This window comes from Symphalangus syndactylus, chromosome 18 (genome assembly GCF_028878055.3).
Source record: "Symphalangus syndactylus isolate Jambi chromosome 18, NHGRI_mSymSyn1-v2.1_pri, whole genome shotgun sequence".
NCBI lineage: Eukaryota > Metazoa > Chordata > Mammalia > Primates > Hylobatidae > Symphalangus > Symphalangus syndactylus.
Window position 1 is genome coordinate 25,897,887 of NC_072440.2, and position 14,937 is coordinate 25,912,823.

Sequence of the window (14,937 nt, forward strand, 5' to 3'; positions counted from 1 at the left end):
ATTTTCCTCAGCACCACATCGCAATTATTCTAAAATTGACCACATAATTGGAAGTAAAACACTCCTCAGCAAATGCAAAAGAACACAAATCATAACAAACAGTCTCTCAGACCACAACACAATCATATTAGAACTCAGGATTAAGAAACTCACTCAAAATTGCATAACTACATGGAAACTGAACAACCTGCTCTGAATGACTCCTGGATAAATGTGAAATTAAGGCAGAAATAAGTAAGTTCTTTGAAATCAATGAGAACAAAGACACAACGTACCAGAATCTCTGGGACACAGCTAGAGCAGTGTTTAGAGGTAAATTTATAGCACTAAATGCCCATAGGAGAAAGCGGGAATGATCTAAAATCAATACCCTAACATCACAATTAAAATAATTAGAAAAGTAAGAGCAAACAAATTCAAAAGCCAGCAGAAGACAAGAAATAACTGAGATCAGAGCAGAACTGAAGGAGATAGAGACACAAAAATCCCTTAAAAAAATCAATGAGTTCAGGAGCTGTTTTTTTTGAAAAGATTAACAAAATAGGCAGACTGCTAGCCAGGCTACCAACCAAAAAAAGTCCAAGACCAGACAGATTCACAGCCAGACACGGTGGCTCACATCTGTAATCCCAGCACTTTGGGAGGCTGAAGTGGGCAGATCACCTGTGGTCAGGAGTTCAAGACCAGCCTGACCAACACGGAGAAACCCCATCTCTACTAAAAACACAAAAATTCACAGCTGAATTCTATCAGAGGTACAAAGAGGAGCTGGTACCATTCCTTCTAAAACTATTCCAAACAACAGAAAAAGAGGGACTCTCCGCTAACTCATTTTATGAGGCCAGCATTATCCTGATACCAAAACCTGAGAGAGACACAACAACAAAAAAATTTCAGGCCAATATACCTGATGAACATCAATGCGAAAATCCTCAATAAAATACTGGCAAACCGAATCCAGCAGTACATTAAAAAGCTTATCCACCACGATCAAGTCAGCTTCATCCCTGGGATGCAAGGCTGGTTCAACATATGCAATTCAATAAACGTAATGCATCACATAAACAGAACCAATGACAAAAACCACATGATTATCTCAATAGATGCGGAAAAGGCCTTGGATAAAATTCAACACCCCTTCATGCTAAAAACTCTCAATAAACTAGGTATCGATGGAACGTATCTCAAAATAATAAGAGCTATTTATGACAAGCCCACAGCCAATATCATACTGAATGGACAAAAGCTGGAAGCATTCCCTTTGAAAACCAGCACTAGACAAGGATGTCGTCTCTCACCACTCCTATTCAACATAGTATTGGAAGTTCTGGCCAGGGCAATCAGGCAAGAGAAAGAAAAAGGGTATTCAATCAGGAAGAGAGGGAGTCAAATTATCTCTGTTTGCAGATGACATGATTGTATATTTAGAAAACCCCATTGTCTCAGCCCAAAAACTCCTTAAGCTGATAAGCAACTTCAGCAATGTCTCGGGATACCAAATCAATATGCAAAAATCACAAACTTTTCTATACACCAATAGACAAACAGAGAGCCAAATCATGAGTGAACTCTCACTCACAATTGCTACAAAGAGAATAAATAAAATACCTAGGAATACAAATTACAAGGGATGTGAAGGACCTCTTCAAGGAGAGCTACAAACCACTGCTCACGCAAATAAAAGAGGACATAAACAAATGGAAAAACATTCTATGCTCATGGATAGGAAGAATCAATATGGTAAAAATGGCCATACTGCTCAAAGTAATTTATAGATTCAAAGCTATTCCCATCAAGGTACCACTGACTTTCTTTACAGAATTAGAAAAAACTACTTTAAATTTCATATAGAACAAAAAAAGAGCTTGTATAGCCAAGACAATCCTAAGCAAAAAGAACAAAGCTAGAGGCATCATGCTACCTGGCTTCAAACTATACCACAAGGCTATAGTAACCAAAACAGCATGGTACTGGTAACAAAACAGATACATAGACCAATGGAACAGAACAGAGTCCTCAGAAATAACACCACATATCTACAACCATCTGATCTTTGACAAACCTGACAAAAACAAGCAATGGGGAAAGGATTCCCTATTTACTAAATGGTGTTGGGAAAACTGGCTAGCCATATGCAGAAAACTGAAACTGGACCCCTTCCCTACACCTTATACAAAAATTAACTCAAGACGGATTAAAGACTTAAATATAAGACCTAAAACCATAAAAACCCTAGAGGAAAACCTAGGCAATACCATTCAGGACATAGGCATGGGCAAAATTTCATGACTAAAACACTGAAAGCAATTGCAACAAAAGCCAAAATTGACAAATGGGATCTAATTAAACTAAAGAGCTTCTACACATCAAAATAAACTATCAGCAGAGTGAACAGGCAACCTACTGAATGGGAGAGAATTTTTGCAATCTATCCATCTGACAAAGAGCTAATATCCAGAATCTACAAGGAACTCACACAAATCTACAAGAAAAAGCCAAACAACCTCATCAAAAAGCAGGCAAAGGATATGAAGAGACACTTTTCAAAAGAAGACCTTTATGCAGCCAACAAACAAAAAAGCACATCATCAATGGTCATTAGAGAAATGAAAATCAAAACCACAATGAGATACCATCTCACACCAGTTACAATGGTGATCATTAAAAAGTCAGGAAACAACAGATGCTGGAGAGGATGTGGAGAAATAGGAACGCTTTTACACTGTTGGGGAGTGTAAATTAGTTCAACCGTTGTGGAAGGCAGTGTGGTGATTCCTCAAGGATCTAGAACCAGAAATACCATTTGACCCAGCAATCCCATTACCGGTTATATACCCAAAAGATTATAAATCATTCTACTATAAAGACACATGTACAGGTATGTTTATTGCAGCACTCTTCACAATATCAGACTTGGAACCAACCCAAATGCCCATCAATGATAGACTGGATAAAGAAAATGTGGCACATATACATCATGGAATACTATGCAGCCATAAAAAATGAATTCATATCCTTTGCAGGGACATGGATGAAGCTGGAAATCATCATTCTCAGCAAACTAACACAGAAACAGAAAACCAAACACTGCATGTTCTCACTCATAAATGGGAGTTGAACAATGAGAACATATGGGCACAGGGAGGGGAATATCACACACTGGGGCCTGTTGGTGGGTGGGCAGCAAGGGAAGGGATAGCATTAGTAGAAATACCTAATGTAGATGATGGGTTGATGGGTGCAGCAGACCACCTTGGCACATGTATACCTATGTAACAAACCTGCATATTCTGCACATGTATACCTATGTAACAAACCTGCATATTCTGCACATGTATCCCAGAACTTAAAGTATAATAATAAAACAAATTTTTTTAAAGAAACAAAAAATAGAATAACGGCTTTGGTTCGGGTCCTAGCACTGCAACTCATGAGACAGGACAGGGAGCAATTTAACCCCTTTCATGCTTACTTTCCTTATTTGTAAAGTGGTACTAAACCAACCTCAATAGGTTATTGAAAGAATTAAAAGAGACACCCATGTAATGCACCTATCTAGGGATACAATAAGGGCTTAATTATCTATAATTATAAAGTAGAAGTTACATTTATTGAGTATATGTGTCATATAATATGCTAAGTGCTTCCTATGTTAACTCATTTACTGTTCATAATTCTGAGATCATAATTATTGTTCCCATTTTATAGATGAAACTAAAGCTCAGTAAGAGTAAGTAATTTGCCTTAAGTCATAGAGCTAGTAAATGTTAGCACTAAACACTGAAACCAGGTTACTCTGAGTCTGTTTTTGATTATGTTATGATGCTTCCCTGTAATAGATATTTTAAAGTCTGTAATGTTGAAATACACTCAAATCAAACTGTAATGGTATATTTTCTATCCATATTATGTCTTATTTTCTTTAAAAATCTTCCATTTCTATTACATTGAGGAGACTATTTCAGAAATAATGTGTTTTTTTGGTTTTGTTTTCTTAAACTAGTATTTCCCCAAGACTACTGAATAAATTTGAGTTAATAAAATCAATTGTTGGCCAGCCCCAGTGGCTCATGCCTGTAACCCCTTTGGGAGGCTTAAGTGGAAGGGTAGCTTGAGGCCAGGAGTTTGAGACTGGCCTGGACAACATAGTGAGATCCTGTCTCTACAAAAAATTTTAAAAATTAACTGGGCGTGAAAGTGTATGTACACCTATAGTCCCAACCTACTTGGGAGGCTGAGGTGGGAGGATTGTTTGAGCCCAGTAGTTGGAGATTGCAGTGAGCCATGACAGCACCACTGCACTCCAGCCTGGGTGACTGAGAGAGACCCTGTCTCTAAAAAAAAAAAAAAAAAAAAAAACCCAAATCAATAAATTGCCAAAATGGTCAAAATGCACTGATTCGCTGTATAGCTGTCATGCAATGTAACATAAACAACTGTCTACTTGATTTATGAACCCACGTTCCTATACAACAATTTGTCAGTTACAAAAATGATTGTGCTTTAAGAAGTCCACTGAGATTGGGAAAGGGTGGAGTATACTTAGAGAGGTTCTGAACACTGTAGGGGTTCATGCCTGTAAAAGTTGCTTACCTTAGCTCGACTAGCAATAGTTCATACTATCATATCACACATAATAAAATCGAGTACTTGGAAATTTTAAGACTCTAAAATAGAAACACATTTCCTGTGAAAACAACTCTGTTCTCTCAGGCCTTCTTGACTCCTTAAACTTCCTCAATCTCCTCCCATTTATACAACTTCTTTTGGAGGAAGCTCAACAAATGAAACAATTTAACAATCAACATAAAACACGTTTCCTGCCATTCCTGTTGCAAAAGATGCCAGAGAGCCTCTGATGAAATAGTCAACCAAAACTGGAACAAAATCTTAAATTCTGCTATACAATGAAAGATACTTTCTGTTCCTTCAGATTATTAGTGTATTTAAGGATATGAGCTTTAAAAATAGTATGAATAGCTAACAGTTGTTAGCATCACTTATATAATGTATCATTAAAACTGTTAAATATATTTGTAGGTTATAGATCAATAAAATGAAAATGTCCAGAAAGTACATTGCTTAAGGATTAATATCAACTTTAAAATAATATTATTGTGGATAGAACTGACTTTTTTAAAACCTTGATAAAATGATGCCTAAGTTTATTTGAAAAAAACATGCATGAGAAAAACAAAAAAATATTTTAAAGAAGAGTTACAAGTGAGAATATTAAACTATATTCCTACTGTTCAATAACTAAAACTGTATGGTACTGATACAGGAAAAGACTGAATTGATTAGAAGAGAGAGTCCAGAAATAAATCAAAGAACAACTGAGAATTTTTTAATTTGGAAGTGCTTCATTTCAACTCAGTGAAGAAAGGATTCATGATTCAATAAATGGAGTTGGGACAAGTGAATCACCACTTAGGGAAAATAATACTATGTAGGGAAAACATAACACCATTTAAGAAAAACATACTTCACACTTTACATCAAAACAAATTCCAAATTGACTAAAGATATGAGTATGCCAAGAGCTATAAAAATACTAAAAGAAGACATAGGCATGGTTATGAGGAATAATTTTCCAAGTACAATATCAAGACCAAAAAAAAAAAAAAAAAACATAAGAATACTGTTCCTGGAACTAGTAAGTGATAATAATCAGTTACAGGATACAAGGTTAATATACAAAAGTCAATCACTTTCCTATATGCCATCAATGAACAAATAAAATCTAAAATTTAAAACACATTACAGGCCCAACATGTTGGCTCACACCTGTAATCCCAGCACTTTGGGAGGCCGAGGCAGGTGGATCACTTGAGGTCAGGAGTTTGAGACCAGCCTGGCCAACATGGTGAAACCGTCTCAACTAAAAATACAAAAACTAGCCAGGCATGGCAGTGAGCATCTGTAATCCCAGCTACCGGGAAGTGGAGGCAGGAGAATCGCTTGAACCCAGGAAGAGGAAGATGCAGTGAGCTGAGGTCATCCCACTGCACTGCAGCCTGGGTGACAGAGGGAGACTCTGTCTCAAAAACAAAACAAAACAAAAAACACATTACAATTTACATTAAAACCTCCAAAAATGAAATACTTAGGAACAAATGTAACAAAATATGTACAAGATCAACATGAGGAAAACTACAAAGTCTGAAGAAAGAAAGCAAAGAACTAAATATGGTCTCTGGCCTATGATGGTTCAACTTAAGATTTTTCAACTTTATGAGGGGTTTATCTGGACATAACCCCACCATTAAGTCAGGGAATATCTGGACTTATGATGGTTTGACTTACAATTTTTCAACTTTATAATGGGTTTATCCAAATGTAACTCTATTGTAAGCCAAGGAGCATCTTTAAATGGAGAGATATTCCATGTTCATGAAGAGGAAGACTCTATTATCAAATGCCAGTTCTTCCCAACTTCATGTATACACTCAATGCAATCCTAGTCAAAATCCCAGCAAGTTATTTTGTGGATGTCAACAAACTGATTCTAAAATCTATATGGAGAGGCAAAAGATCCCATTAGCCAACACAATATTGTAGAAGAAGAACAAAACTGAAGGACTGAAACTACTTGACTTCAAGACTTACTATAAAGTTACAGTAATTAAGATAGCGTGGTATTGGCAAAAGAATAGAGAAATAGATCAATGAAACAGAATACAGAGCCCAGAAATAGACTCATATAAATACAGACAATTGGTCTTTGACAAAGGAGCAATGACTCAATAAAATGGAGAAGAGTTTCTTTCTTTTTTTTCTTTTCTTGAGACAGCGTCTCATTCTGTTGCCCAGGCTGGAGTGCACTGGTGCAATCACGGCTCACTGCCACCTCGACCTCCCAGGCCAAAACAATCTTCCCACCTCAGCCTCCCGAATAGCTAGGACCATGGGCCTGTGCCACCACCCCCAGTTAATTTTTTCTATTTTTTGTAGAAGCAGGGTCTTGCTATGTTGCCTAGGCTGGTCTTGAATCCCTGGGCTCAAGCGATCTTCCCACCTTGGCCTCCCAAAGTGCTGGGATTACAGGCGTGAGCTGCCACATCTAGCAAGAAAAGAGTTTTTTAACAAATTGTGCTGGAACAATTGGATATCCTCATGTTAAAAAAAAAAGAAAAAAAGATGAACTTATATCCTTCACAAAAATGAACTCAAATGAATCACAGACCTAACTGTAAAATGCAAAACTATAAAATTCCTAGAAGATAACATAAGAGAAAATCTAGACGGACTTGGATTTGATGATGACTATTTAGACACAATACCAAAGGCACAATCCATGAAAGAAAGAATTGATAAACTAGACTTCATTAAAATTAAAAATTTCTGCTCTGTGAAAGATACTGTCAATAGAATAAAAAGAAAAGCCACAGATTGGGAAACAATATTTGCAAAAGACATAACTGATACAGGTCTGTTGCCCAAAATGCACAAAGAACTCTTAAAAACCAAAAATAAGAAAGCAAACAACTTGATTATAAATGGTCAAGGACCTTAACAGACACCTCAACAAAGAAGACATACAGATGGCAAATAAGCACATGAAAAGATGCTCCACATCATATGTCATCAGGGAAACGCAAATTAAAACAACAATGAGATACCACTATACACATATTAGAATAGCCAAAATTCACAATACTGACAACACCAAATGATGGCAATGATATTTAGCAACAGGAATCCTCATTCATTGTTGGTGGGAAGACAAAATGGTATGGTCACTTTGGAAGACAGTCTGGCAGTTTCTTATAAAGCTAAACATATTTTTATTTTACCATATTATCCAGCAATTGTGCTCCTTAGTATTTACCAAAAGGAGTTGAAAACTTATGTCCACACATGAGCCTGGCCATGGATATTTACAGCAGCTTTATTCATAATTCCCAAAACTTAGAAGCAACCAGAGTAACCTTTAGTAGGTAAATGGACAAATAGCCTGATAGCTCATTTATTTTATGTGCTGAATATTATTCAATTGTCTGTGGTATGGCTCACGCCTGTAATCCCAGAACTTGGGAAGGCTGAGGCAGGCGGATGACATGAAGCCAGGAGTTCGAGACCAGATTGGCCAACATGGTGAAACCCCGTCTCTACTAAAAAATGCAAAAATTAGCTGGGCATGGTGGTGGGCACTGGTTATCCCAGCTACTCGGGAGGCCGAGGGAGGAGAATAGCTTAAACCTGGGAGGTGGAGATTGCAGTACGCCAAAATCGCACCACTGCACTCCAGCCTGGGCAACAAAGTGAGAGAGACTCCATCTCAAAAAAAAAAAAAAAAATTGGGGTACACCCAGACAATTGAATAATATTCAGTACATAAAATAAATGAACTATCAAGCCATGAAAAGACACGAAGGAAATGTAAATGCATACATTTACATTACACTGCATAAGTAAAAACAATCAGTCTGAAAAGGCTACATCCTGTATGATTCTAATATATGACATTCTGGAAAAGGGAAAACTATGGAGATAGTAAAAAGGTCAGTGATTGCCAGGGGTTAGTGGGGGAGGGAGGGATGAATAGATGGAGCACAGAGTATTTTTTTAGGGCAGTGAAACTACTCTGTATGATACTATAATGGTGGATGCACCTCACTGTACATTTGTCTAAACCCACAGAATGTACACCACCAATATTGAACCCTAATGTAAACTATCAACTTTGGATGATAATGTTGTGTCGACGTAGATTCATAAACTGTAACAAATGTACCCCTCTGGTGGGAGATGATGATAGCAGGGGAGGCTATGCCTGTGGGGAGACAGGAGTATATGGAAAATCTTTGTGCCTTTTATTCAATTTTGCTGTGAACCTAAAACTGCTTTGAAAAATAAGATATTTTTATACAGGCTTGTGTTTGTTCACTGCAGCACTATTCACAACAGCAAAGACATGGAATCAATCTAAGTGCTCATTAATGATAGACCGGACAAAGAAATTTTTGTACATATACACCATGGAATACTGTGCGGCAATAAAAAAGAATGAGATCATGTCTTTTGCAGGGACATGGATGGAGATGGAGGCCATTATCCCTAGTAACTAACAAAGGAACAGAAACCACATACCGCATGTTCTCACTTATAAGTGGGAGCTAAATCATGAAACCACGTGGACACATAGAGGGGAACAACATACACTGGGGCCTACTGGAGGGTGGAGGATGGCAGGAGGGAGAGAATCAGGAAGAGTAACTAATGAGTGGTACTAGGCTTAATGCCTGGGTGACAAAATAATCTGTACAACAAACCCCCATGACACCAGTTTACTTATATAACAAACCTGCACATGTACCCCTGAACTTAAAAGTAAAAAAAAATAAATTTCGAAGTGAAAGGAAGATATATATATATATATATATACACATCTATATATATATAGACAGATAGATAGATAGATAGATATAATCTTTTTTAAAAAGTAACTGGATTTGATTACATAAACATTAAAAATTATATGAGAAAAACTACAAAATTAAAAGACAATATATTGGAGAAATATTCATAACAAATGGAAAGAAAACATCTCTAATATATTAAGACCTTATAAATCAAGATAAATAGATATAAACTCCCCCAGAAATGTGGGCAAAAAACATTGCTTCAGGCTGCTACTTGAACCCCAAAATCCATTCTTCCTTCCCTCCATAGTAATGGATTTTCAGCTGGGCACATGGCACCCAGCTAAAGTTATAGCTTATCTTGCAGTTAGGTGTGGCCGTGTAACTTAAATTCTTGCTAAAGAATGTCAGCTGAAGTAATGTGTGCAACTTCTTTTTCACTTGTTTAATAGCAAATTACTGTACTTGCCTTCAATTTTTTCCCTTTCTTCCCTAACCAGGAGATGGAATATGGACGGAAAATAATTCAGTTTTGTTAATTCAGGTAAGGATAACACCAGGGGATGATGGAACAACATGATTTAAAGAACCTGGGTCTCTAAATGATAATCAGAGTCACTCATAAGCTAGAACTACTCACTTATTATGTGAGAAAGCAAGCAGCTCTTATTTAAAATATTACATTTTTGGTCTCTTGTGCTAGCAACTTAGTGTATATACTCACAAACAGAATAAAAGAGGAAATTCTCACAATAAGGAAATATTAATGGCTTACAACTATGTGAGAAAATCAATACTTTCATGTTGAAAATGTAAAATGATACATCTTTGGTCATCTTTGGTCAAAATAACAGCACTAGAGTACAAAGATAAGAATGATAATCACAGGGTTGCGTATGAAACAAAAAACTGAAACCAAGGTGGGATATGGTAAATAAATTATGGTACCTCCATATAGTAGAATGCTGTGAAGCATTAAAAATTATATGACAAATCATCTTTCTTCATAATAGAAGACCACTTAAAAATTATCTTGTGCTCTGAGAAGGCATATGTATCAAAAATGACACATTATATAGTTTGATAAAGAAAACATACAATTTATGATCTTTGAACTCTGTCACAAGAGAAGGATTTTGTAGCATATTAGATTAACCTAATTTTATTGTTACCTTATAGACTAGAGCTCTGTTAACATTGGATCAGATTTTGATAAAGAGTAAATTCCTCTTGCCATGACTTGTTTTACTATCAGAAATTTGACTGCTTTGAGTTGTCAGTCTACCACACAGTGCCCTGCAACTTGGATATTCCCAAACTTTTCTCCTGAAATAGCTTTTCATAGAAGAGGAAACTTGGAGTATTTACTTCCCGAAGATCCTGGAGAAGGCAAAAACCTTCCAAGGTTTTAGAAGTCTTGTGTTTTGTCTTAAAAGTTCATGTACATTTGGCATTCTAATCTATAGTGTGACTTTTCATTTTACTATAACATGATTATGTTTTCAGTTACTCTACAATTTAATTAGTTAACATATTCCTCAAATTTTTTTTGCAAAATCAGCACTACAGAAAACATGCCACATTTATCCTGTGGCCTTTTCTAGCTGTGATGTACACAATAAAAAGAACATAGGCTTTGGATTAAATCCTAGTTCTGCTAACTACCTGTCCTATCAAGCTGGGCAAGTTACTCAACCTAATTAAGACTTCATTTACTCTTCTGTATAATAGAGGTGACAATGTCTATGTGTGGAGTCTTTATGTAAATGAGCAGAGCAACACTTAGCAAAGTATGTTCATTTGCTGCATATGTATACTTTACAATATAATGAACCTTTACATTTCATCTTGTTTTCAGTTATGACTTGACAATACATTTTAACTGTCAATTACTATTCTACCAGCTTCCACTTTATTTAACAATTTAATTAATACCTGTAATTGTGCTTTTCTTAGCTGTTGGCTGGTGATTTGAGCTTTTTGTTGCATCATATTTTCAATTCGTTGGTTGACTTGCTTTTCTTTCTTGAGCTCATTTCCATAAAATCTGGACCCCTACGGAGGAAAACAAAACAAAGCATAAGAAAAATATCTGAAGGAAAGCATCACTGTAGTATAACCTGGTGGCTAAGAGCACATACTGAGGAAACAGAAGATTTAATTTAAAACTTAGCTCTACTACTTACTAGCTAGGTGACCCTAAAATTATTTAATCTTTCTACATCTCACTTTCTTTATTTGTAAGATGAATTTATTAGTAGTTAACTAAATCATAGGATTGTTGTGAGCAGTACTTAGCACAGTACAAGCTCTCTGAGATGAATACAGATTTGCATTCAGAAAAAAACAGTATGTCCTAGGTAGGATCCACAGGGGGTATCAAAGGCCTTAGTGGGCTGGATCATCAGTTATCTGTTGTGTTAAAAAATACTCCTTACAGTTACATGTCCAAGAAGACTGAATGGCAAAGGCCCTGTGGTAGAAGAGAACAATGATATTTTTAAAAAATTGAAACTAAAAAATAAAAGAATGCGTGGTAGGCTGTAATAATGCCCCTGCTTATCCTTAAAGATGTACATGTCCTAATTCCTGGAATCCGTGAATGTTACTTTACATGGCAAGGAGGACTTTTCATATGTGATTAGGGATCCTGAAATGGGGAAATGATTGCCCTGGGCACAATATAATCACGAGTCCTTATAAGAGGAGGATGAAGGGTAAAAGTCAGAGAGGCCATGTAATGATGGAAGCAGAGGTTAGAGTGATGAGGCCATAGCCAAGGAATGCTGGTAGTTTACAGAACTGGAAAATGGATTCTCCTGTAAAGCTTCCAGAAGGAACCAGTCTTGCTGATACCTTGACCTTAATCCTTTGAGATCCTGACTGTGGACCTCTGACCTCTAGAATTATAGGGAAATAATTTATGTTATTTTAAGCCACTAAGTTTGTGGTGATTTTTTATAGCAGTAACAGAAAAATAATATAAAATTAGTCATATATCACTTGTATAATTTAAAGAAAAAAGAAAATACCAACCATTCAAGTAGAATTGACGAATTCTTGCCATGGAATTATATTAACATAGTGAATTACAGAAGGTATTATAAAATAATACATTGTTACAGAATAAAGGGAAATAATAAAACATAATATCATTAAATTTTCCACACTTACAACAACAACAACAACAAAAAATACTCCTTACAAAGTATTTTCAAATATTTAATGGTAAGTCATTAAAGAAAATGTAGAAAATAACTCAAAAAACTGCCCATCATTTCATCATTGAACATAGTGTCTATCCATTTATCTGGTTGATAGACATTTAGCTTATTTTCACTTTTTGGCTACAGTGAAAAATGCTATCATAAACATCTGTGGACAAGTTTTCATGTGGACATATGTTGTCATTTCTCTCAGGTATGTACCTAGGAGTAGGGTTTCTGTGTCATATGGTACCTCTACACTCAACCTTTTGAGGAAATGCCAGTCTGTTTTCCAAAGTGGTTGAACCATTTTATAATCCCATCAGCAATGTAGGAGGGTTCCAATTTCTCCACATTCTTGCCAACAATTGTTACTGTGTCTTATTTATTATAGCTATTCTAAGCAATAGTAGCATGAATGGCATCTCTTTGTGGTTTTTAAATTTTTATTTCCCTGATGACTAATGATATTGAGCATCTTTTCATGTGCCTAGAGCCATTTGTATATCTTCTTTACTGAAATGTCTATTCACATCTTTTGACCATTTTTTGATTCGGTTGCTTGTCTTATTGAGTTGTAGACATTTTCTGTATATTCTGGATATAAGTCTTTTATCACATGTGTTTTACAAATATTTTACCCAAGGCACATTGCTATCTTTTTCTTTTTTAAGAGATGGGGGGGGAGGTCTCATCATGTTGCCCAGGCTGGTCTCAAACTCCTGATCCTCCTACCTCAGCTTTCCAAAGTGTTAGGATTACAGGCGTGAGCCACCACACCTGACCTATCTTTTTATTTTTATTGCTGTCTTTTGAAGTGTAAACATTTTAAATTTTGTTGAGGACCAATTCATCCGCTTTCTTTTATTGATTGTGCTTTTAGTATCACATCTAAGAAATTTCTGCCTAACTGAAGGTCTCAGAGGCTTTCTCAAATTTTCTTCTAAAAGTTGTATTGTTTTGGCTCTTTAAGTCTATTTTGAGTTAATTTTGTGTATGGCGTAAGGGTTTTGTTTTGTTTTTAAGAGACAGGGTCTCACTATGTTGCCCAGGCTGGTGTCAAACTCCTGGGCTCAAGTGATCCTCCTATCTCGGCCTACCAAAGTGCTGGGATTACAGGTGTGAGCCACTGTACCTGGCCCTTTTATTTATTTTTATTGCCTGACTGCACTGGTTAGAACTGTTAGGACTATGTTGAGTAGAAAAGGTGAGAGTAGACATTCTTGCCTTGTTCCTCATTTTAGGGAGAAAGTGTTCAGCCTTCCACCATGAAGTATGACGTACACTGTAGGTTTTTTATAGATGCCCTTTACTAGACTGAGGAAGTACCCTTCTATTTCAAGTTTGTTAAGAGCTTTTAGCATGAATAGTGGTAGGATTTTATCAAATATGCTTTTTCTGAGTCTACTAAGATGATCGTGTGGTTTTTTGCCATTTTAATATGATGTATTACATTAATTGATTTTCAGATCTCTCTCTTTTTTTTTTCTTTTTCTGAGGAGTCTTGCTCTGTTGCCCAGGCTGGAGTGCAGTGGCGCGATCTCAGCTCACTGCAACCTCCACCTCCCAGATTCAAGCAATTCTCCTGGAGTAGCTGGGACTACAGGCATATGCCACCACGCCTGGCTTATTTTTGTATTTTTAGTAGAGACAGGGTTTCCCCATATTGGTCAGGCTGGTCTTGAACTCCTGACCTCAGGTGATCCACCCGCCTCAGCCTCCCAAATTGCTGGGGTCATAGGCATGAGCTTGGCTGATTTTTAGATCTTAAACCAACCTTGCTTTCCTAAGATAAATCCCATTTGGTTATGGTGCATAATCTTTTTGCTATATTGTTTAAATCAGTCCTCTAATATTTTGTTGAGGACTTTTGCATTCATAATGATGTATAACCTTGTGTTTGGCTTTGGTATCAGGGTGATACTGGCCTCATAGGAGTTGGGAAGTGTTCCATCCTTCTCTATTTTCTAGAAGAGCTTGTGGAATATTGGTATCATTTCTTCTTTCAATATTTGATAAAACTCACCAGAGAAGCCAAATGGCCTGGTCTTTTTTCTTTGATGGGGAGATTTTTACTTACTAATTTATTTCCTTATTATATAGGTCTATTTAGATTCTCTGTATCTTCTTGAGTCCATTTTGAAAAATTGTAAACTTCTAGAAATGTGTCCAATTTATTGGAATTTGTTTTAAAATACTCTACTCCTCCCTCCAAAAATCAGCAGGGGAAGGGTAAGATAGATAACTATATTTGCAAAAATGTTGGTAATTGTTGATGCTGGGTGATGATTATATGGGGATTTACTTTACTATTATCTGTAATTTTCTACATATTTTAAATTTTCTGATAAGAGTTTTAAAAAAGT

The 14,937-nt window shown here is 36.3% G+C and overlaps 1 protein-coding gene across 15 annotated transcripts in view; it reads right to left on the bottom strand.

Annotated features, from left to right (window-relative positions):
* POLK (DNA polymerase kappa) overlaps positions 1 to 14,937 on the bottom strand; it is a 90,471-nt gene that overhangs the window by 37,765 nt on the left and 37,769 nt on the right. For all 15 annotated transcript variants that reach the window (XM_063623134.1, XM_063623140.1, XM_063623142.1 and 12 more), the window contains one exon: positions 11,301 to 11,420. In XM_063623134.1, coding sequence (XP_063479204.1) covers positions 11,301 to 11,420 — 120 coding nt within the window. The remainder of the gene's footprint in view (positions 1 to 11,300; positions 11,421 to 14,937) is intronic.